Source organism: Alternaria infectoria, assembly GCF_024043175.1.
Source record: "Alternaria infectoria strain BMP 0036 chromosome Unknown scaffold_12, whole genome shotgun sequence".
NCBI classification, from domain to species: Eukaryota; Fungi; Ascomycota; class Dothideomycetes; order Pleosporales; family Pleosporaceae; genus Alternaria; species Alternaria infectoria.
The window spans coordinates 200,937-223,370 of NW_026250701.1; the positions used below are offsets into that span (position 1 = coordinate 200,937).

Genomic DNA, 22,434 nt, shown 5'->3' on the forward strand with positions numbered 1-22,434 from the left:
TGGACCATGAGCTGAAGTATCCGCCTGATGTTTGATAACTCCGAAAGGGTATCTAGCCTCTATCATGACGCTGCCTTCTCTGCCCTCCCCTTCGTCTTCCCATACGCTCCACCAGCCAACTTCCGCATCTCCAACGCTCTCTTATACGGCGGCGCAGTAGGCGGCTGTACAGGATCCAGACTAACCCTATCCTTTGGCAAATGATACGTCGCATCCGAATCATACGCCGACAGATCGCCACAAGCCAAAAATGGAGCTATCCACCGCCGCCCACCCTCCTCAACGTCATCCTCATCGTCCGTCTCATCGCCCAAATCAATCTCAATCGCACCATCCTCCCTAACCCGGCTCGTAACCTTCTTTTCCGGTTTCTTCGCATCTGAAGACGTCGACTCCTCCCTCACAGGCTCGGGCAACACCGTCCCCGCCCCCAACGGCCTCTCCAAACTCGCCATAAACCCCTCAGGCGGACAAAACCCCTCACAAACCACAAACGCCTCGATACTACTCGCCCGACTACTCCTCGGCTTCGCCACTCTCACACGTTCAAACACGATCTTGAGCTGCGCAAACAGCAGATCTACGTCTTTTCCCCTGAAGATCTTGGCTACGAATTTGCCCCCCGGTTTGAGGACGCATAGGGCGAGGTTGAGGGCCGCCCAGAGGAGTTGCGATTGTACGTAGATGTCGAGGTCGTGCAGGCCGGTGACGTCGGGGGCGCCGTCGGAGATTACGAGGTCGACTGGGGAGGAACGCGTGGAGGTGGGAAGGGTGGGGTCGTAGGTGTCTGGGTCGAGGGCTTTGAGCATGAGGGGGATGGTGGAGGGGTGCGTTATGTCTGCGCGCATGGTTGTTACGCCTTCGAGGGGGGACATGGGTTGGAGGTCAATCGCCACTATTCTCACTCCTTCCCTGGGTGTGAGTTTTGGTGTCTCCTCTACCTTCTTTTCTCCTTCTCCTCCTACACCCCCCTCTTGCTTTCCCCCCTCTTCCTTCTCCTTCTTCTCCCCACCACCGCCCAAAACATAATCCCGCATATTCTTCTGCTTATCCTGCCATCCTGCTCTCCCAAACTTCTCCCCCTTTATCAGCACGCGCGAGAGAACTTGGCTCCAACTTCCTGGCGCGGCGCATAGATCCACGACGCGCGTTACGCCTTCGAAGAGGTTGAATTCTTCGTCTAGTTGCAGCAGTTTGTAGGCGGAGCGGGCGCGCCAGCCTTCTTCTTTGGCGAGGCGGTAGTAGGCGTCTCGTTTGTCTTTTGATGATTTGCCCATCTTGGATGGATGTTGTTGACGTCGTTTGACGTCGAACTTCTGGTCTTCAGATGTAGGTTTGGTGGGGTGTGTAGTCCTTGCACCGCGGGTAGGGCGATGTAATGGCCGTGAGGCTTCTGTCTGAATATGCCAACCACGTCTGAATCAATTTTTCTCTTCAAGTTGTTCCTGCTCTTTCTATGCCTTGTGCGAATCTGTCAAAGTTGCCGATCCAGAAAACGTCAATTAACGAGTGCGAGTCATTCGCACGTGAAGTGTGGGAAAGCGCAAGTGGGCTAGAATAAAAGTGGGGCAAGCGGACTCCCGAAGGCCGACAAGTTTTCCAAAAAGTTCACGGCGCGCGCATCCAACCCACGACAAACCTCAATCGCACCCACAGCCCACCATGAAGCGCCCCAATCCCGCCCCGAAACAAGCGTCGCATAAGGGTCACAAACCCAAACGTCAAAAACTCGACGACTTCCCCAAACCTCTTCCGCCGTCCACGAGACCCAAGCGCCGAGTCCAACTCAGCGAGCTAGGATGGAAGACTGTGGAGATGCCCGATCGGTTGGAGGATACTGAGGGGTTCTACGGACTTGAAGAGATTGAAGATGTTGAGATTGTGAAGGATCCGGTTACTGGCAATCTTACCTTTGAGACTACGAAGACGGAAGATGAGGTGGCACAGGATGTCGAGGAAGCGTGGCAACGGGAGGAGGACGAGCAAAAACGCTTGGAGCAGATTACCTTTGACGAGGAGAAGGTGGTAGGACAAGACGAGAGCGTTGGAAAGAAACTGCAGGAAGCAGATGAGGAAGTCGCGTGGGAAGGCTTCAGCGATGAGGAAGATGCGCCGGCAGGAATTCTAAAGCAGACTGCCGGTGCAGGTGCCAAGGATACAGCTGGCGCGACTGCTATCAACGGCGAGCCGGAGGTGAAGAAATTGACAAAGACTGAGAAGAAGAAGAGGGCCAAGGAAGCAAAACTCAAGAGGGAGGCAGAGGAGAAGGCCAAGGCAGAGCTGCCGACACCAGATGAGGTCGAAGAAGAGGACCATCAACCCGAGGACGAGGACGACGAAACCTCCGATATCGAAGATCGCGAAGACGGCGAGACATTCGGACCTGGCGCTTGGGATATATTGGCAAACCACGCCGATGACGACGATGACGAGACAGATGTGCGCGCATGGGCCAAACTCGACCTCTCCGAAGAGATGCTTGGTGCGTTGGCGAAGCTGAAGTTCTCGAAACCTACCAGTATCCAAGCGTCTACTATTCCCGAGATCATGTCTGGCCGGGATGTTATCGGCAAGGCTTCGACCGGTTCAGGAAAGACACTCGCTTTCGGTATCCCCATTGTCGAGACATATCTTGCTGCTCGCTCGACGCCCAAAGACCCCGAGGACAAGGCGCCCATTGCATTGATCATTGCTCCAACACGTGAACTTGCGCATCAGATCAATGATCACCTGATCGCACTTTGCGCGAAGGGTGATTTTGACTCCCCGTACATTGCATCCATCACAGGTGGTCTGTCCGTACAAAAGCAACGTAGGCAACTAGAGAAGGCCGACATTGTTGTCGGAACACCGGGACGACTGTGGGAAGTCATGAGCAGCGGGTCAGGAGTGCTACCAAAGTTCAAGCAAATCAAGTTCCTGGTCGTAGACGAGGCTGATCGTCTGTTGAGTCAAGGACACTTCAAGGAAATGGGAGAGATCCTGAAAGTCCTAGAGCCCGATGATGAGCCTAACGAGAAAGACGATATCGAGGAAGCGCCGGAATCTCAACGGCAAACTCTTGTGTTCTCTGCCACTTTCGGAAAGGAACTGCAGCACAAACTCGCTGGGAAGCAGAAGTATGGTGGTGGGGATCTGATGAACCAACAACAGTCGATGGAGTATCTACTCAAGAAACTTCAGTTCCGCGAGGAAAAGCCAATGTTCATCGATGCCAACCCGACTTCGCAGATGGCCAGCAGGTTGCAAGAAGGGCTTATCGAATGTGCCGGACCTGAGAAGGACCTGTATCTCTACTCGCTACTGATGTTCTACACCAAGAAGCGCGCTCTTGTCTTCACCAACTCAATCTCGGCAGTACGTCGCATAACGCCGTTCCTGACAAATCTGGCCCTCCCCGCTCTACCCCTACACTCCAACATGCCCCAAAAAGCTCGATTACGCTCGATCGAACGTTTCAAAGAACGACCAGGATCAATCCTAGTAGCCACAGACGTCGCCGCCAGAGGTCTCGACATACCCAAGATAGACCTCGTCATCCACTACCATCTCCCCCGCGCGGCAGACACCTACGTCCACCGCTCGGGACGTACCGCCCGAGCCGACGCATCCGGAGCCAGCATCCTCATCTGCGCCCCCGAAGAAGTCGGCGGCGTCCGACGCCTCGTCGCCAAAGTGCACGCCCGCGCCAGCGACGCCCCCAAATCAAAGAAAACCGCCTTCTTCATCCGCACCCTAGACATCGACCGCCGCATCGTCTCCCGCCTAAAGCCGCGCGCCACCATATCCAAACGCCTCGCCGACACCGTCATCGCGAAGGAAAAGAAACACAGCGAAGACGATGTACTCCGCCGTGCAGCTGAGGACCTAGGCGTAGATTACGACAGCGAGGAGTTTGAGAAGGAAGCACCGGGCAAGCGGGGCCGTGGTAGTGGCCGTAAGAAGAAGGAGAAGGAGGCGAGTGAGATGACGAAGGGTGAGATGCAGGCTCTTAGAGCGGAACTTAAACATTTGCTCAGTCAGAGGATTAATACGGGGGTTAGTGCGAGGTATCTTACCAGTGGCGGTATTGATGTTGATGCGCTTATGGCTGGGGAGGGGAATATGGAGTTTTTGGGTAATTTGGATGGACTTGGGTTTGATGAGGTTGTTGAATAGTCACGTCGTAGAGGATGATCAATTGTACGCAAGTCTTAGCGACCAGTTCCACGAACCTTCTAGGCTTTGCTTGGCTTCCGAAATGATAGACTGCGGGATTGCGAAGAGCAAACTAGGGAGCGCTTTGTGCGTTTACTTACGTACAAACACTGCATTAGTATATTTTCTCTGTCGTTCCGCGACGGTTCGTAGCTCATCATACAGAACGGTCTAAGTCTTCAACTGCAACTATGGACCCAGACAATCGGACTCAGCCGAACGCTGATGACAGAGCGACAAGAGACGAGTCCTCTGCCACGAATACCGACGTCCCAACAACCACGGAAGTGCCTCTAAAGTCACGGTTTGCTGGCTACATCACGCTTGAGTACCTCCGAAGCATTTTTGTGCAGTTTACAATCTGGGCACCCACCATCTACGGCTTGCTCCACTTCCGCGCCGGCCTTTTCACGACCGATGTCTTCATCTTGGCTGAGTTGGCCCCTGCATTCTTCCTGCCAAACATATTCATCTGCATCCTCGCCATTACAATCGAGTACCTGCAAAAAACCATAGACGCACAGAAGAGAACTCTAAGAGAAAATGCGGATACGGTAAAGGGATTGCAAGACGAGAAGAAGGCGTTATCGGAAGAGCTTTCTGCTTGTCTCCAAGGAAGGGAAGAAGCACATAGCAGGCATCGGCAACGCATCAACGAAGCCCGTCTCAGGCACTACATATCTCTCCACAAGCACCAAAGCAGCACCATCAGTTATCTAGAACATCTATCCAGAACCCACACCAAGACCCCCGACTCTCCCGCGCTAAACATCCCGTTCGATAAGGTCTACATGATGCGATCAAGGACACAAACGCGACTGAACATAGCGGAGAGTATCGAGAAGATCCTGTACTCCAAAACACGACGCGCGCTGAGAGATGAGGGAGCTGATGGCTTTATCCGCGAGGCAGAGAGTGATCTGGAGAAGGCGGCGGCGGTAGATGGATATCTAATGCATTTGGAAGATCTGGTGAAGAATTCTGCTGCTACTGCTAGGGTCGATTCTGGGTTGGAAGTGAGGTTGAATGGGCATAGGGAGAGGTTGGAGAGGTATTGTGAGGGGGATTGGAGGGTTAGGAATCATTTGAGGAAGGCGGATAGGGCTGAGGAGCAAGAATAGGTGTAGGGTGAGGGCCGGAGTAGATGCGGTGCACGCGTAGGTAGAGGAGCGTCGGGATGTCATATGTGTGTGCGAGTTTTTCGTACTCTTTACTTGTCATAGCAACTGTTTCTCATGAAGTCGCGCATCCAGCAGCGGATGTTTTCCTACAAGCGCTTGACAGTTGACACCCAGTCGCAGTTTCCCGAGATACGATGGCGCTTTCTTTCTCGCAAGTCCCCCTGGGCAAACTTCGTGGGGTCATGTAACGTGGTTGCCTGATTGATGGGTAGGATGTCAACAACAAACAGCAAATGACGTAGTATAATCCTGCCCACCCCATCGCCTATTTGAAGAGGTATTCTATCGTAGCCAGTGATCTTTCGAATAATGCTACCACAGCACGAGTCATCCCAGGAAAAGATAGCGATGGCAACGAGCGCAATGTCTACACCTGCCCCATGTTCAAACCCGAAGACGCTTGCCATGGACCCCAACATCAACAAAGACACGCTCACCTCGGAAGATGATGAGACGCTTCAAAAGATCGAGAATGCGATGATGGACGAGCTCGATCAGGTCCTGCGCAGACTTGCTAACACATCGCCGCATAAACGACGCTACTTCTCGCCAGGCGCGTTGTTACTTCTTGTTCTCTACACACTGATCCACGTTGTGTTCATTCAGCCCGCATCTTCGCTCCTAGGTCGCCAATTCCTCATTCCCATCATTTTTATGGTATTCATAGAAGTCACCTCCGAGGCCTATCTGGAACGGATAGTAGGATCGTACGAGAAGATCGTTGACAGAATGAGAGACTTGGCCCGGCTTTCACTCAACACGGCACATACCTGTGAGAAAGCGCTGCAAGAGGCCGAGGAAGCGTCCGACCAAACCGCGGCGTACAGGACGACCTATTTCCGCGCCTTCCACCAAAAATTAAATGAAATGCGTCTCGAATACTATCAAGCATACCTGGATCACTACGGAACCCTCATCGGTAACGCCGAACTCATTACCAAGAAGGTGAAGACCATGGTTGCGCCGCCCAAGGTTAAGGGCGCGAAGAGGAACTGCGGCAACCGCATCAAGAACGATAACAACGCTCTTACGGAGTCTCTGGAGAACTTTACTGTCGCGCTCAAACAGCGGCAGTCCACGGCGAGGCTACAGATTGCAGTAGCGGAGAAGATCAAGGACATACTCGATCGCGAGGGCTTGTTACCGGAGGAGATTGATCGACTAGTGGATGAGGCGGAAGAGGATCTGGAGCGTGCGCAGGACGCGTCGAACGTTCGGACTCTATCGCCGGGTTCCGGTACCTCAGACTCTATTGCGTCGCCATCGCCAGTCGCGGAGAGCGTTGACAGCAAGCTGGAGAAGCATTTCGAGGACTTGGATAGGTGGTTCCAGAGTGTGCGGGATCAGCCTGTTGTCGCAGAGGAGAACTGAAGAGAAAGATGTCGCGGAAGGATCGTGACTGCTAAGGAATCGATCATGCTGCATGAAAAGCGGATGGGAGGATGACATAGGAGCTACATGCAATGATCGAAGTGTGTCCCCCTGCGGGCCGTGTTACATGTATTTCAGCAAGGGAGACGTAGCATATATCCCTTGTTACTCGATCCTACGTGACGGAATTTCGCGATTGAAGTTGTGTGGTGTATTCGTGACTGGCCGTGTCCGAAACCGTGCACCTAGGCAGGTGATTTATGCGGCTTAGTTATCGATGACGTCAGCGCACGGGCACCCACCGGGGGGCGCCCTTTCAGCTTCAGGCAATCCAAAGTCTACCACCCATGTCGTTTCTGCTTCTGTATTCGAAGCATTTTCTGTAGCAGCATCAATGTCTTGGACACATGATGACACGAGCGCAACGGATATAGATGTGGTAACATCTCGGTCTTCCGCTTTCAAGCTCACGACATGGACGCGTTTGGTCATCATCAGAAGCAGCTAGGAATTCCTGTCCTTCTATCCGACATCTCAGCCTTACCTTTCGGAAGGCAGTCATTATTCTTGGCGCCGTGCGCGCCGTGCCGTCGTGTGAACGATAATTAAGACTGCGCCTCGATCGTCACCGCCCTCCCGTCAGCCTGTGGACACAAGGCGCGCCATCGAATCCAACTCACTCTTGCGAGGGTCAACTGCCGGGTTAATGCGAACACCTACCATGGTAAGCAAGACTTCAATTTTTGACTTCTTGCAGTATCATGTGTTGCAGATCAGCGACAAAAGCTCGATCTGTCGTAGCGTCGTTCAGCCTTGTGTGTTGGTAGCCGTTCCGACTCGTCGAAACTGTACTGATCTGCCTGCAATGTATGCCTTTCGTATTTATCCGGTGTAAGCTGGAGGACTTTATCTTCAGCCTGATGCACGCTTGGCTCGCATACTTAACGCACCCTTTTCCTCACTCGATCGAAGCTTTCTTAGCTTTCTGAGCTCGTACAGATCGTCGGAAGGCAAGCCATACTGTGATGGCGACAATCGACCATCTTCCATGGCGGTATGAACAATGGATAGAAAGGCCAGAAAAGCTGGCCCCGCAGCAGAGTCACGTGGTTGTGTCTATATATCAAGACAGCGTGGGTAGATATTTATACCAAACATTCTAACGACGCTGAATGTATGTAGGATGGTGTCAAGTACATGAAAGACATGTTACAAGACAGTGATATATCGGCTCATTGTGCGCGAACAGCTGCGCCAACTCCGGGTACGAAATGGTCTCTGGAACTGTCAGCATGCCCACCTTCCAAACGGTAGATTACGCTGATGCCCTAAACGCATCGTGACTGCCGGTCTATACAACGATCGTGGACCAAACGTTGTTCCCTACTCACTAGACACCATCGAAGCTCTGCGCTCAGGCTGGCGCATCCCATACAGCTACGTTCCTTCGTTTGGGGCGGCTCCAGAAGTATCTATGGCATTCTCCCCTATACTAGGCAATTTCCACTGGAAGGGTGAGTTAATTTTATCGGTTCTGCCATCATTGCAAGACTTTGGCCGTTCCAGCCAAATATGTTACTGTCAGGGTAGTCATACTGAACGAAACCTACAGGATATGTCCAAGCTTTGACGAATAAGATTACGGTCATTCACGACATCCAAACGCGAAGGACATTCGGCGTGTGCCTCGTGGTGCAACGAGAGGCTCACGATCTTATAGAACGTCTCGAAAGTGCGAAGACCTTTGCGTCAAATCCACTTCTTGCACCTGTGATCCTACTCTCCATGGACGTATACATGATCCGATTAACAGGAACAGAAGTTTCTGAAGAGTGCGAAGCAGTAGAGACGGCGATAGGCTACAACGATGAAGAGGAGTCCGAGAATATCATGGACCAGATCGCAGATGTCACGGGAATACTCCAGCGGCTAAAGGTACTCTCATCTCGCGTTGCGACCATTGAGTACTTTTGTTCCTGCATTTTTCGAACACTCGATCGTCTGGAGGATCAGCTTAAAAGCCTTCATGATGTGTATTGCAACGATGTCTCTACCGGCCTGCAAGAGCAAATGGTGTATTTTCGAGAATACTCAGCGAACATCAGCCTCACAGCGAATCGAAGCAACAAAGTTGTTCATTCCATGGTACAAACGGTATGTACACCTCTTAGCCACTTGTTGAATGCGCATGCTTAAGACTACAGGTATACGCGAATTTACAGCAAAGAGACAACCAGCTGAGCCACATGTACGGCGCCGATATGCGACTCATAACTGCAATCACGCTAGTGTTCCTTCCTGGAACGTTCGTGGCAACCCTATTCAGCACCACGTTCTTTGACTTCTCCCCGAGTAACCGAGGCCCGAGAGTGACTTACTGGGTATATTTGTACTTCTTGCTTACGACAGGTCTGACCCTTCTGGTACTTACCATTTGGAAGAAGTTTACTCGGATTATTGAATGGACTGGGAGGGTAGGACGATTCATGCATCGAGTTCCTTTGTTGAAATATTTGGTCAGAGAGAAGAATAGAGATGACGAAGAGATGGGAAAGAAAGGCGACTAAGGTAAGTCTTTTGATGCATGTGATCTTCGCCTAGGCTTTCCTGTCTGACATAGCCCAATAGGCAGGTGCTTAATCGTAATGACCAAGTTGTCCTCGTAGAGCGCGTTAGGTACATATCAACCGTGGTACAGTCGTCTCGCTAGTCCGGTGTTGTTGGCCCGAGCAAAAGTCGTCTCGCTCAATTCCTCACTGCACTCCACACAACGAGACGAACTAACGAGAATCTAACGCTATCAGCTCAACACGATGGACTCCGTATCGCCAGAAAAGGTCAAGTTGGAGTTGCTGCTACATACTGCCGTGGACCACGTGAAAGGGCAGGGTGTTGGTATCGGCGTTTTACAGCAGGCCAGATGCGCAACAACGGGCGCCTTGATGCCAGAATTACAGCCTACCGAAGAGCGTAGATACGGAATTACACGCGCAAACTTTCCGACCGAAAATGTCAAGACACGCGAAAGAGCTGAACTACTTGCTATATTACACGCTCTCGGTTTGGCCTCCAGCACGATCAAGAAACGATGTCCGCCAGATATCCAACTGCAGACTATACAAATCTTTTGCGAACATCCGTCGGTCATATACACTGTCGAACATCACCGTCGGTATTCTCCAGCAAGCTTCGAAGACGAAGTCAGTGGAAACGATCGCGCCATGATCAAGAGAGTTGTCCAAGCCATTCAAAAACTCGAGAGAAGATCTTTTGAGGTCTTCTTAACAATCGCAAACATGGAAGACGGCGCGCAAAAGAAAGCAAACTTGGCAGCAAGGCAACGTGGCAGGTTCGCGTGTCGACAACGCCGCCGATTGCAGCACGCGCGGGAAAAAGCATCAACAGTAGTGCGCCGCACCTTGGAGAACGAAAACTCTACAGAAGTGCTTGTAAGAGGGATTCAGGAGCTCAAATTAGCCCATTAGGCACGTTATCACCAGACATCGTCGTCCGTATCGCCGACATCAAATGCCTCGATGGCAGTTCCTCCTTCAACAATTGCTTCATCTTGATCCGTCAACCTCGTTTCCTCATCCAACACGGCCCTCCTGTGTCGCCACTCTCGGAACAGTCTCCGACCGCACAGCTTCCATAGTATGTTCGTAAATGAGGTGAGTGCGCCGAAGAGGAGGAAACTGGCCACCGCATCTTCGAGATACCACATGTCGTATGCAGCGCATGCGACGATCGATAAGAAGATCGACGTGTATAAGATGATCTTGAGAGAATAGATCGAGAAGCCCTCGATTTCGGCATCATCGGTTGTGGAGATTGGTGTTGCGCTAGGAGGAGAGAGCGGTATTTCGCTGTCGACATTCGGTGAAATGATCTCTTTAGAGGAGGTTGTGGGCAGGGTTTGAGTCGGGAAGTGTGTTTGTGTGGTCATTGTTCGTTACCACCTGCAATGTGTGAAAGATCGAGCAGTTGATAAAGATTGTTTAGAAGACTGGTTGTTGCGCAACGAGAATTGCAAAGACGATCGAGCAGATTCCATCGAAGATATACGTACATCCCAGTCATCTTTTCAAGAAGACACGTTGTCATGAGTGGCTCGGAATGGGGCCATGTCACGTACATCCGTTCCATATTGCCACCACGCCGCAGTCAACATCATTGCACCACCGCATACAATTTGCCACAGAAGAAAAGCGACACACCATCTCCAACCGCATCCCTGTTTCTTCGCCATCTCACGTCCTGTCCACCATCTCCAACTGAATCCCTGGTTCTTCGCCAACTCAACTCTCTTATCGTTATCTCTCCGTACTGCATACGAGTCCACTTTTTCGTCCGATAAGTCGCTCCTCTTCATTAACCCGATTTCTGCTTCGTCATCACCCATTGTTCTTCTCACCCTCCACTTGTCCTTCACCATTTTCTTCCATAACAAGTCCATAATGACCCCCACGATTGCAAACAAAAGTGGATGATACAGACGACGGACAACTTCGTGTGGTTGGAGAGACCGGAAAATGTGCAGCGTAATGTATCTGAGGAACGTGTCGTAGGTCATAAACCCGAACGTGCGGAAGGACAGTTGCTGGTCTTCGTAGCGAAAGCGATCAAGGTCGTCCCACCATTGTCGAAGACCTGGTGGAAGGGTCAATTGAAGTTTGGTTCGTGGTGGATGGGAATCCGGCTGTTTCTCGCTGTAAATCGAGGGCTGTGGCAAAGACTGTTGTTTCTGCGAAAACATATTGTTGTGATCGTGATCCAATGCTGACGAGAAGTGAGGAGATGGTCTCGTACAGGAAACGCAGCAAGAGAAGTTGCGTTTGGAATATATGAGTAGAGGGAGGCGGTGTTCCTGCGCGATGCGGCACAGTAGCGTACAGCATACGCGCTAGGGAATCTGCCTTGCTGCGCCACTTGATGTCTCATCTTAGCGAAATATTCTTGGCAGCATATGCAACCCGAAGCAAAAGCGATTCCCTAGTTTAAGTGGCGTCAAGATAGATGAAGACATTAGTACCACCTTATACAAGGGAAAAGCTGAACACCGTAGAGCCTACAATACTATTAGGCCACCTCCTTTGCAGGTTTTCATCTTATTATAGGCTCTAGGGTGTTCGGTCTTTTCCTTGTATGAGGTAGTACATAAGCCAAACATATGATCGATGAGCGTGTACCGCCACAAGCACCACTGTCTCAACACCCTCTCATTTCCTCAATCCGAATTCCTCTCCATCCTTATATCCAACAGCATGCAGATCCAATCCATCCTCCAGAATCTCGTCAGCATCCAACAACCCAGTGACAGCCTCGTCATCTGCAATCGTCCTGTTCATTCTATAACGCCTGTACCTTCTCCAAAGAGTAGCAGCCGTGTACACCCACCACGGGAGAAAGAAAAAGGCGAGGACTGGGCTCCAGTGTACGGAGGGAATGACCCAGGGAAGTGTGAAGAAGTAGGTAATCCAAGCGAATGGGATGCCAATGAGGCACGTGAGCATGGCTGTCGTGTTGCGTATGTTCCAGAAAGTGCGTGGTCTGTTGCGACGAACCCGAGGATGCCGTGGCTTAATGGTTGTTTTGCTAGGAGACGGAGGACGCGGTCGAGTGCATAATGACTGTGATGGTGGATGTGATTTTGACTTTGGCGTTCGTGCTGGTGATGATTCCCGTGGCAGCGTTTCGAGAGGCTCCTTCTCGTAACTCTCAGCTGGAGCCATTGAGATGGACTCAGAATGGGCTCCCGTACTGGACTTTGTGGAGAATAAGCGCAGAAAGGAGATTCATAACCGTTTAGTACCTGAAGATGTGGCTGTTACCTTGCCGGGTCGCATGCGGCACAGCGGATGAAGAGTCTGCCTCGCTGCGCCGCAAGAGTTGGGGGCCGGAACTCACTGTGTAACACAAACACAGTCTGGCTGTTCGCATCCTCTGCCATATGCGCTTCCTTTAACTTCTCGTACACTTGCGTGCTACCTATACTCACGGAATGCAAGTTTACGGTGGTATGTCATTTGAAGTCAAAAAAGCTGATGTAGCCGTGAAAGCGGCATGGTTGGAAAGGTCCGTCGAGTTTGATCAAAAGGTGACGCCGATGCGACCGGGTGAGGAGAGCTTGTGGCGGAAGGCCACATGTACAAAATCCTGCATAGCTGTGTAATTGGTAGTAAGTCTTCGATGGCGGTGCCGGCTTCGTCGCGTGACTGTGTCATCTTTTGAGGAAGATGATCGATCCTCCGATGACTAGGAAAGCGACAGGTTTGCCATGAGAGACTTGGTGCAGATAGGAATACCATCATTTCATAACAGCACGTCACGCTAAGATGCGCAATAAATAGCAAGCAATGCGATGCGTGATTCGTGCCTCGTCACATTCCTCCTCCTATCCAGCTCTTTCCCAAGCGCATGCTCAAACAACATATCCAAACGAAGTAACTCCTGAAGCGCCCTGGTATATATGTTCATCGTCCCTCTATCCATCGTCGAGTTTTACATGACGGTGCATGGGATGACGCAGCACTGGCAATCATCACCACACCAGCATGGCGCCTTGACGGGACCAGGCTTGACGATAGACGTCGTGCTCGAAGTTGTAGACGCGGGCATATTTGCTGATTACGGTGAAGACTGTGCGGCGGATGAATGCGATGCGATGCGAGAAGAGGCGATACCGAATGGAGTCGTAAGGGCGGAGACGAAGGATTCGATGTGCGCAAGGGGGGTTGGCGTCTCAAGCACTATCAGACCCATTAGCGAATGTATGCATCAAACCATGGCAACCCGACTTACAAATAGAATGCGATATGTACAACAAGAAAAGATATGATCCAGAGAAGTTTGCAACGGTGAGAATCGGGTTGAGATGTCAGAAATGAGGTTTACAAGGCAATAGGCTTCGGGCGCACTTGGGTGACGCCATGTCATCGCGCCAGCGCGCCACAACTGCCATGCTTCAGCCCTGCTTGCCCGGCTGCCGGACTAGCTTCAGATGGGGCCGCTTGGCGCTGGTGTATCTTGACAATTCAGAGTAGGCATGTCTACGATATTGACTGGGAGTGAATTTACAAGACGCGTCTTCATGGTAAAGTTACACTTGCTAAGCAGATGTAGAGTTTATATGTGAACGAATTGTGTAATTCGAAATATAGGTATGGTATTGGTATAAAGCCATCAATCCAATGCAACACTCCAGAAGACTCCGAACCCTAAATCAAAGCTCTCGAAGCCTCATTGCCTTGAGCGCATGTGATCGCTTTCGCTATACCTAATGAGGTCGCTCAAAATGTCCCAAAACACCGTATGCCAATCGTCCTTCCCTTATCGTGCCACTCGCCTCGCGCGTGCCGTCCGTCACCGCTCCGGCACGCACATGTGCTGTTGTCCGTAGAAGCCGCACGCGGCTCTTCATATTGTCGTCGCGTTTACATGACGGTGCAGGGAATGCAGCAGCAACTGCAGTCATCGGTGCTGATGCAGCTGCACTTTCCGCCCTGAGGCTTAACGATCGAGCCAGCGGCCGAAGAAACAGAGTTGGTAGAGGCAGGCATTGCGAGGTATGAATATGCGAAGATCGAGTGAGTTTACGACGTGTTATGACTCGGAGGTTGACGGTCGCGGGTTCGTGACTGTTGGTTCAGAGAGATGACGGAGTTGCGCTGCGATGACGTTAGCGGTGTTCGCGGCCACGAGATCAGGGCTGGACTAACAGTTTATGCGATGAAGGTGCGTGAAAGGTGAGGTTTGTAGCGGGATAGTAGGCGGTCTTGTCGAGGAGGCAAAGGGGAGATTAATACGGTCGCAGAGGGCATCCAGCCCTGCTTCAATGCTGCGCGTGGCGCTAGGCCAATGACAGGCCGACGCTAGGGGCTGCATGACGTCGCCCGCGTGGCAGTGAACGTGGCTAATGCCGCGCGTTCGGTCAGAGGCGCGCGCGGGGCATGCAGAAGATGGAAATGCATGGCAGATGTTGTGGAAATGTTGTATTGAGATCTATCTAGATGGTGAAACGGTAGGAAAGGGTATTGCTGAACATGAGATGAGGAAAGCCCAATACCGTGTCTCGCCTTGAACATGCAGGTCGTGTCCGTATCGTGTCTTTGATAGCTTAGACGTCTCTCCAGGTCGGTTGGCCCTTCTCTGCGAAGGGTGTTTTAACAGCTGTGGCGCGTTAGCTAGGCCAAAGAGAATGTTTGCAGTAGTCTTACCGTTACTGTCTCCGAACGGGTCATCCTCATCCTCCTCCGGCTCACTGTCCGGCTCGACGCGCTGCGGAGGCATGGGAATGCTCGTGGGCCTAGGCGGCTTCGGAGGGGCGGACTCATTGAAACCCATATTCGCCATAGCTGCTTCAGCGGCAGACACATTACCCTCCTCGTTATCACTATCGCTGTCATCGTCGATGCTCTTATCCATGAGTTCGAATGCCATGAGGCCCTTGACTAGCTCGTCGTTGGCGTTGAGAAGACCGCCAATGTACTGCTCGGACTCGACCAAGTGGATGTAGCGCAAGATCTGGCGACGCAGTTGCTTGCACGTCTCGAAGCGTCGCATAACTTCTGCGTTCTCGCTAACACGCTGTTGCTCTCGGTTGATGAGTTGCAGGCCATTCAGTAGGTTCGTACTGGCGACATTTGCCGATGCCATTGTCTCAAGCATCTGGCCCTTCTCCTTCTCGAGGTTGAACGGCTGCCCCTTGGTCTTCTTCTTGTCCTTCTTATCCCTTTTGAAAAGTGAGGTTGTTGGAAGAGGGGTACCGGCACCGAGGACAACAGGTGTGGTGGTTCGTGAAGAAGAAGTGTGGGGTGGCTCCGGTCGCCTGCTTCTGGGAGGAGACTGCGAATGCTCCTCACGCTCGCGCGCAGCTTCGGCATCTTGCTGTCGCACAATTCGAGATTGTTGTGGCTGAGGACGTTTGGTACGAGGAAGTTCTTTGTGTAGTGCAGCTATCCGCTCAAGGCCAGGCGTTCCCTTGTATGCGACAGCCCAACTTCGGAACAGAACGTTGGCCTTCTGCCGTACTTCAGCATCGACTGTGTCGTCCCTAGCCAGGATGCGGAGTCGCTCAAGAAGTGGCTCATCCGCGAACGCTTTCTGGAATCTTGTACCAGCATTCTGAATCAGAGCGTCCATTATGACAAGCGCGCGGATCTGGCGATGTACATTTCCATACTTGCTGCGGACTTGTTAGTGCATATTGTGGATGTGCGGGAATATGGCTTACAGCTTCTTACGCAGAGCTCGTGCTGCTTCCGTAGGACCAGATGCCTGGATGCGGATGACCTCGATGAGATCAACGACACCACCGACATCCTGTACTAATTAGCATGAGACCAGCAATCTCGATAGAACAACTTACATTCTCCTCGTATTGCTCGCTCGTCAATCGATCGATCTGGACCGTGACAGCCGAGAAAGCGTGCTTCTACGTTTGATCCATGTTCTTAGTACCGTGTGACAGTGTTCAAAGAAGCACAGCGGGCAAGGGTTCTCGAAAATCGGAAGGTCCGCATATGCTTTAGGGTCCTTGTGGTGGTGAAGTGTTTTGCGAGGGGGTTCGATTGACGCCTCGACTGACGACTCGCTTGATAATGACAGACTTTTGCGGTATAAGGGAAGTGCTTGCAGTTCAGAAGATGCACTGCTATACGAAGAAGAAGTTCTACGAAGCGTCTCTCCGTAGAGAAGCGGTTGTCCGTCGTACCAAGAAGCGTGGGAAATCATGACTATGGTAGGAATGGTGATTTGAAGGATGAATGAAACGGGGCTGCTGCGGAAGAGAACATGGTATTTGAACGCCCTTAAGGAGAAACGACTCTGAAGAAGAACTTACAGGCATCGTACGTTTGTCGCTTCGTTTGACCCTTCAGGGTAAGACCTGCTATATTTGGGAGGCGAGAAAAACAAAGCACCCCGAACAGGATGTTTGCTTAGCTGTCAGAACGAATCTGGACAGAATCAGGGTCTGGTGTTTGCACCACGGTCTGAGAAAGGTCGGAGGGTCGGTCTGGAAGCAGAGAGCCGGTGTTACAGATAAGAATAGAACACTCGGGGTTCAACGGAACATGTGTTGACGAGTGGTGCAAAGTTTGCAGGAAGTCAGAGCTGGTGGCAGAGCTTCGTAGCGGAAGTCTAAGTAGTAATGGTTGCCTATGCGCACGCGATAAGATGAAGCTATGGTTGCTTGGTCGGGCGCAAGCCCCCCGCAGTGGGGTGGCTTTGGGCTGAGTAAGGGACCATGGAAGTCGCGACCCACCACACCAACCCTCTTCACCTCACATCTCACTCCGCTTCCATACTTTATCGTGTCGCTTCACGCATAGAGTCAGCATGGATCCATCGAACGCGCTGCATCACGATGGGGACACGGGGACAACGAGAGAACGAACTGGGGATGACGCGTGAGAAGCCCGACGCGCGCTCACTCACCTTTTCTCACTACACGTTGCTTTTATCTCATATCGCTTGAACTAACCTGAAGTATGCAGATGCAATCACATTCGCTCGTCAACTTCTAGTTTCACGGCCATCAATCAGCCCTCGACGCAGTTATCGACGCCTCCTTCGTCAACCGCGGCACCCGTGCAGCAGAACCAGGCGCGCCGGAGAGCCGCCGTGCACGAGCGACGGCGACACAATTCTACTGTCGCGCGCTATCTTGGTCTTGGTGACGCGGACGAGCCAACGCATCTCGAGATACATGCTCCTTCGCCGGCATTGCCGCGTAGCCCGCCTCCAAAACCTCGACGCAAGCGACCTCGGTTGGCCGTCCAAGGGAGCACATCAGATGGCAGACGCGTGAATCCGGAAGGAAACGGACTCCCCGATCAACCTCGTGTGTCGGAGAGCTTTCGGACAAAGAAGCCTGCACGCAATTCCGCAGCCTCTAGATCTAAGGCTTCACTATCGACGACAACGCCGCAGTCAATATTTGTTGACGATGCGCAAACACCACGATCGACAACAACCGGCAACGGAACGGCGGTTTCACACCAGGACCACCTCAGTCAAGCCTGCAATGTGACAGATTATGGTTTCGCGAGTCCTGAAACCATACGAAATGTTAGCCAAGATACAGTAGCCGCAATGTCTGTGCAGTATCCGACCGCACTCTGCGAGTTTGATTTCGACGATAACGACTTTGATACCAGTGAACCTGAACAACTTGATGCTCCCGTCGCACCACTTCAGATTGAGAACTCGATGCTTGCGCAAGACGACTTCGACTTTGACATCAACGATGATGACCTGCTCACATTGACATCCGAGATTGACGACGCATGTCCTGACCTTGCAAATGCTGCTTTGAACCGCTCTGTGCAGCCCGGGGACAGGGACGATGACAGACTGCGTCACCCTCCCGGCACCTGTGCGGATGCCCCTATCATACTTGATGGAAGTCCTGACAAGAAGACCTGTCAGCCCGTGTCAAAGCAATTCACTTCCCCGGTCACTCTCACGACGCGCCTGCAAGCCGCAACTGGCGATCTAGGTTCATCGAAGATACGCAAACCATTTGTCAGGCCACCATTTCCAGAGGCTGTCCGTGATCGCTCACCCATCATCGGTCTTTCGTCAAACCTACTGCTCAGGACATGTTTCCGCATCGGTGAAGTGATTAACCAAAGCTGTCAGGCATCCAAATCAGGGAAGCACATCATGATTGAGATGTATGCCAGAGTGCTTGCTTCTGAGCGGACTAGTACAGAGCAGCAGTTCACCTTCTGCGACCTCTTCCACGCCAAGCCACCTTACATCAAGGCAGTGTATAATGCTGCTATCTGGAAGTCGGTGCAGCTCTTCGAGTACGACAGCAGAAGACTGTTACAGCAAGGGCGGATCTGCCGCTGCATTGGCACCATGAAGCGCGAGGATAAGGAATGGACAATGACAGTCCTCAACATCTGGGAAGCAACTTGGGAGGACATTGAGTGGGTGCAAGGAATTGTGGACTCTTAGCAATAGCATGAAAAGAGTGTTCAGGGGTACGAAGGCACGGGTGATCTATGGGTGGCCTACGCGTCATGATCAACATCATACCGAAGGCGTATGGAAGTTGTTAATATGTTTCGTATAGTACTACAGTTGATGCAAACAGCCTTTGCTACAAAAGTTTCAATTTCAGAGATATTCAAAGGGCGTGGTTGTAGGTAAAGCCTCACAGCATGGTTCACCCATGACGGTAGCTTGCACGTGACGAGAGGCCCCGCTTCGTAACATTGACGTTCAACGGACGGGCCATTCACCAGTCCCGACAATTTGACTCTGATCACAGCGCGCTGCTGAGAGAATGCGTTTCAGGTCGCTTCCTGTGATATCAACCTTCCACCTCAATGTTGACGCTGACGCCAGACATCGGTAGCGAGCGCAGTACCGCCGAACAGGGCGAGGGAGCCATGATGGAGTCGCAACCTCAACTGGCGACAACGCCGTCAAAGACGAATTCGCCCAAAGCACGGTCGCTCTCGGACAGCACGCCCCGTCTTGAGCCCTCCCCGAAATTCCGCGAACCCGCTCGCATGTCCAAAGATGATCAGACCATCGTCGCCAGCCCCAGCACACCGCGTCGACCCGACTTCCTCTCGCGAGGCCTGTCGCTGCAAATGCCTGCGCGAGAGTCGCCCATGCCCAGTCCCGCCCACTTCGCTGCCCGTGTGCCCCTCTCGCCCCAGCTAGATTCGCGCAACACGTACGCGTCGCCTGCCTCTGTGCTGCCCCGACGGTCGCGCGGTGCCGAGTTCTCGAGAGCCTGCACCAACCTCCACCACTCGACCCTCCCCGACCAATCCTCGCCGGATTCCTCGCCGACCATCACGCAGAAGGGCATCAAGATACCGCCGCGGAAGCCTCGCTCCAACTCGATGCTGCTGGACTCGCCCAATGTGAGCATGCAAGGCGGCTGGAGCCATGGCGATAGAACCGCCCCGTCCAGTTCTGTCGGCAGCATCAACATGATGGGCTCGGAGGACTCTAGTAGCTCTTCGGACGAGGTGGACCCGCTGGACCCTGAGGATAACGACGACCCTATGATCATGACCCCGCAGGCGAAGACCAACACTCTCTTCCCCGGACTCAATACCGGTAACGCCTGGTCGAACTTGTTTTCGCCTGGTGGACAGCCCAACTTCGCGAGCATGCATAGGGCAAGATTGCGCAAGGGTCGTAGTCGGAAGAGCTCCAGCTCAGCCAGCGGACACAGCTCCATGGCAAGCCCTGGGCCAGCATCGCCGCCAAACGGCAAAGACACGGGGTACTTTGCGCGAGAAGCGGCTATGCGGAAAGCGGGATCACGACGAGAGAGCCTGTCGCTCTTTGCCAACGACCTTCACATCTCGTCTGGTAATGACAGCGGAGACGAGGGCGGTAATCTGCCACAGACTCCAGGTGTGGTGAGGCGGGTTGTCACACGGAGAGGCAATCTACTGGTATGTACTTCCGTTGTCACGCAGACATCAGATGCTAACTTTACTAGCCCAAATCGAGGCAATTCGGTCGCATCCGAGCGGAGCTATTCGAAGAAGCCGCACCTGTTGATAGCGAGTTCCGCCGCGAAGCCGAGATCATCCGACAAGTGAGAGAAAGCGACACGGATCTGGAGCGGCCCTCTAACACCGCACAATCATCGCCAAATCTACTACCCACAGTACCCGGGCTGGACGGTCCGCTCGAGGGTGTGCCGGAAGAGGGCAGCGAGAGCAACATGAGTCTGGACGGATCAACGTCTAAGGGACTTTTTGGTGCATTCGGTAGTCTTCACAGTGGTCGCAACTCGATAAGCAACGGATTCTGGAACCAACGCGCCGCACATACTCCACCGCCATCCTTCCCTCGCGCAGAGTCATCCGCAATGAGCGAGGACATGAACATGGACTCGCCTTCCATGAATGGCGGAGCATCCCGAGCATCTACACCAGGTCCAATGCAGCCCCCCACAGCAGCTGAGGCTTTGAAGAAGTCGAACAAACGCCGACGAGACGACGACTTTGACGAAGCTTCGATCAAACGGCGTGCTGTTTCCCCAGGCCTCAGTGTTCACAACAGCCCGGTCATCTCGCAATCGCCCGCACAGAGAGACAGCAGTCTTTGGGGCACGAATCCCAAAGCCAGTCGGGAGACATCGATCAGCGGTCAATCACACGGTGAGCGTTCAAACAGTGGAGGCAGCATGAGCATGACGCCAACACTGGGCCCAAAGCGGATAGGTCTGCAGGGCATGACAGATACCAATGACGGCTTGATGAAGATGAGCATTGAGTGATGGCCATAGATGACTTCTTGTAGGATATTGTTAGCATTGATCCAATCTTAGCGCGGCGTTCTAGGGTTAATGAGGCCAACGATAGTTGTTCGATATATATAGATACCCATTGTCAATTTCCAAATTCAATATGAAACAAGAACTGCGAATATCGTCCCCGTGTACTGCATTGTTGGCGTAGCTTCCTCCGCAATCGACTATGGGCACATGGATGTTTGACCCCTGTTCGCCCTGCTGGCCCTTGCCCCACTAAGCGGCTGCGCGCCTCGACGTCCGCCCGCAACTCCACGACGCGCCAAACAATTGAGACAACCACAGAAGCATACCCGCCCTCTGCTACATAGCCAAATCGCAGCTATGTCACGCACAGCAGCTCTCTCCTCCTTCATCGACAGCGCGCCGCCTGGCGAGGTACTTCCCCCACCAAAACAGAGCTCCCCTCCCAACAGTGCACCTGCTAACAGCACCACAGCTCGCCGATGTCACCAAGGCAATCAAGTCAATCCTCGGCGACGACGCCGTCCAAAACGAGCTCTCGCCCGCCTTCCAAAAGTACAACGAGGAGCAATTCACCACAACGAAGCTCCCCGGCGGCAGCACCGAGGTCCTAGTCAGCCAGTACAACTCATTAGGCGACGGCCGCTACTACGACATCGACACACAAAGCTCCTTCGACTTTGACCACGCCACGGGCAAAGCCAGCGCTGTGCAGAGTTACGTCGTAGAAAGCGCACAAGAAGAGCTCCTGTACGTTCCGCCCCGCCCCCCGCCAAGCCAATATCTCCGCGCATCCCTCTCGCACACCCATTGGCTACCAACACACCCATGCCGCATAAAAGCTTAACCTAACCTCACCCCAACAGCAAGAGCCTAAACAAGTCCCTCAGCACCCACGCCTCAGAACACTACCCCAAGTCTTCTCACGGCGTATACCCCGTGCCCTCCTCCCCCTCCTCCCTCGCCATTATCACGGTCGCAAACAAGTACTCCCCCACAAACTACTGGAACGGCCGCTGGCGCAGCTCCTACATCTACGACACGTCCTCCGGCTCCATCACCGGCAGCATAAAAGTAGACGTGCACTACTACGAAGACGGCAACGTGCGTCTGCTTACGACCAAGGAGGTGAGCCTGAGTGCGGGCGCCAGTGCGAATGGAAGCGAGGTCGTGAGGAAGATTGCTGCTGAGGAGAAGAAGTATCAGGAGGATCTTAACAGGGCGTTTGGTAGTCTGAGTGAAGGTGCTTTCAAGGCGCTGAGGAGGCAGTTGCCGATTACGAGGCAGAAGATTGAGTGGGAGAAGATCAGTGGGTATAGGTTGGGCCAGGATATTGGTGGTGGGAGGAGGTGAGGGCATGTTGCCTCCGGGTGTGGTTTGGAGATGGAGGGGGTTAGTGGATGAGATGTGTGGGGGTGTAGC

General features: G+C 52.8%; 8 protein-coding genes across 8 annotated transcripts; 6 read left to right on the top strand and 2 right to left on the bottom strand.

Annotated features, from left to right (window-relative positions):
- Positions 1-62: 62 nt before the first annotated feature.
- On the bottom strand, positions 63-1,277 carry J4E92_007304 (uncharacterized protein; the record flags this gene model as incomplete). Its single annotated transcript, XM_051498667.1, has 1 exon — positions 63-1,277. The coding sequence occupies one exon, from the start codon at positions 1,275-1,277 to the stop codon at positions 63-65; it is 1,215 nt and encodes a 404-aa protein (XP_051350941.1).
- A 385-nt stretch (positions 1,278-1,662) lies between these two features.
- MAK5 (ATP-dependent RNA helicase) lies at positions 1,663-4,158 on the top strand (the record flags this gene model as incomplete). Its single annotated transcript, XM_051498668.1, has 1 exon — positions 1,663-4,158. One exon carries the CDS (start codon positions 1,663-1,665, stop codon positions 4,156-4,158), a length of 2,496 nt encoding a protein of 831 aa, XP_051350942.1.
- A 230-nt stretch (positions 4,159-4,388) lies between these two features.
- Positions 4,389-5,318, top strand: J4E92_007306 (uncharacterized protein; the record flags this gene model as incomplete). Its single annotated transcript, XM_051498669.1, has 1 exon — positions 4,389-5,318. One exon carries the CDS (start codon positions 4,389-4,391, stop codon positions 5,316-5,318), a length of 930 nt encoding a protein of 309 aa, XP_051350943.1.
- A 423-nt stretch (positions 5,319-5,741) lies between these two features.
- On the top strand, positions 5,742-6,749 carry J4E92_007307 (uncharacterized protein; the record flags this gene model as incomplete). Its single annotated transcript, XM_051498670.1, has 1 exon — positions 5,742-6,749. The coding sequence occupies one exon, from the start codon at positions 5,742-5,744 to the stop codon at positions 6,747-6,749; it is 1,008 nt and encodes a 335-aa protein (XP_051350944.1).
- Positions 6,750-14,750: 8,001 nt separating this feature from the next.
- Positions 14,751-16,596, bottom strand: J4E92_007308 (uncharacterized protein; the record flags this gene model as incomplete). The annotated part of the gene is made up of 4 exons (XM_051498671.1): positions 14,751-15,933; positions 15,982-16,070; positions 16,117-16,182; positions 16,591-16,596. 4 exons carry the CDS (start codon positions 16,594-16,596, stop codon positions 14,751-14,753), a joined length of 1,344 nt encoding a protein of 447 aa, XP_051350945.1.
- A 1,247-nt stretch (positions 16,597-17,843) lies between these two features.
- J4E92_007309 (uncharacterized protein) lies at positions 17,844-18,716 on the top strand (the record flags this gene model as incomplete). The annotated part of the gene is made up of 1 exon (XM_051498672.1): positions 17,844-18,716. One exon carries the CDS (start codon positions 17,844-17,846, stop codon positions 18,714-18,716), a length of 873 nt encoding a protein of 290 aa, XP_051350946.1.
- A 374-nt stretch (positions 18,717-19,090) lies between these two features.
- On the top strand, positions 19,091-21,015 carry J4E92_007310 (uncharacterized protein; the record flags this gene model as incomplete). The annotated part of the gene is made up of 2 exons (XM_051498673.1): positions 19,091-20,182; positions 20,230-21,015. The coding sequence occupies 2 exons, from the start codon at positions 19,091-19,093 to the stop codon at positions 21,013-21,015; spliced, it is 1,878 nt and encodes a 625-aa protein (XP_051350947.1).
- A 357-nt stretch (positions 21,016-21,372) lies between these two features.
- Positions 21,373-22,365, top strand: J4E92_007311 (uncharacterized protein; the record flags this gene model as incomplete). The annotated part of the gene is made up of 3 exons (XM_051498674.1): positions 21,373-21,426; positions 21,488-21,762; positions 21,879-22,365. The coding sequence occupies 3 exons, from the start codon at positions 21,373-21,375 to the stop codon at positions 22,363-22,365; spliced, it is 816 nt and encodes a 271-aa protein (XP_051350948.1).
- Between the last annotated feature and the right edge of the window lie 69 nt (positions 22,366-22,434).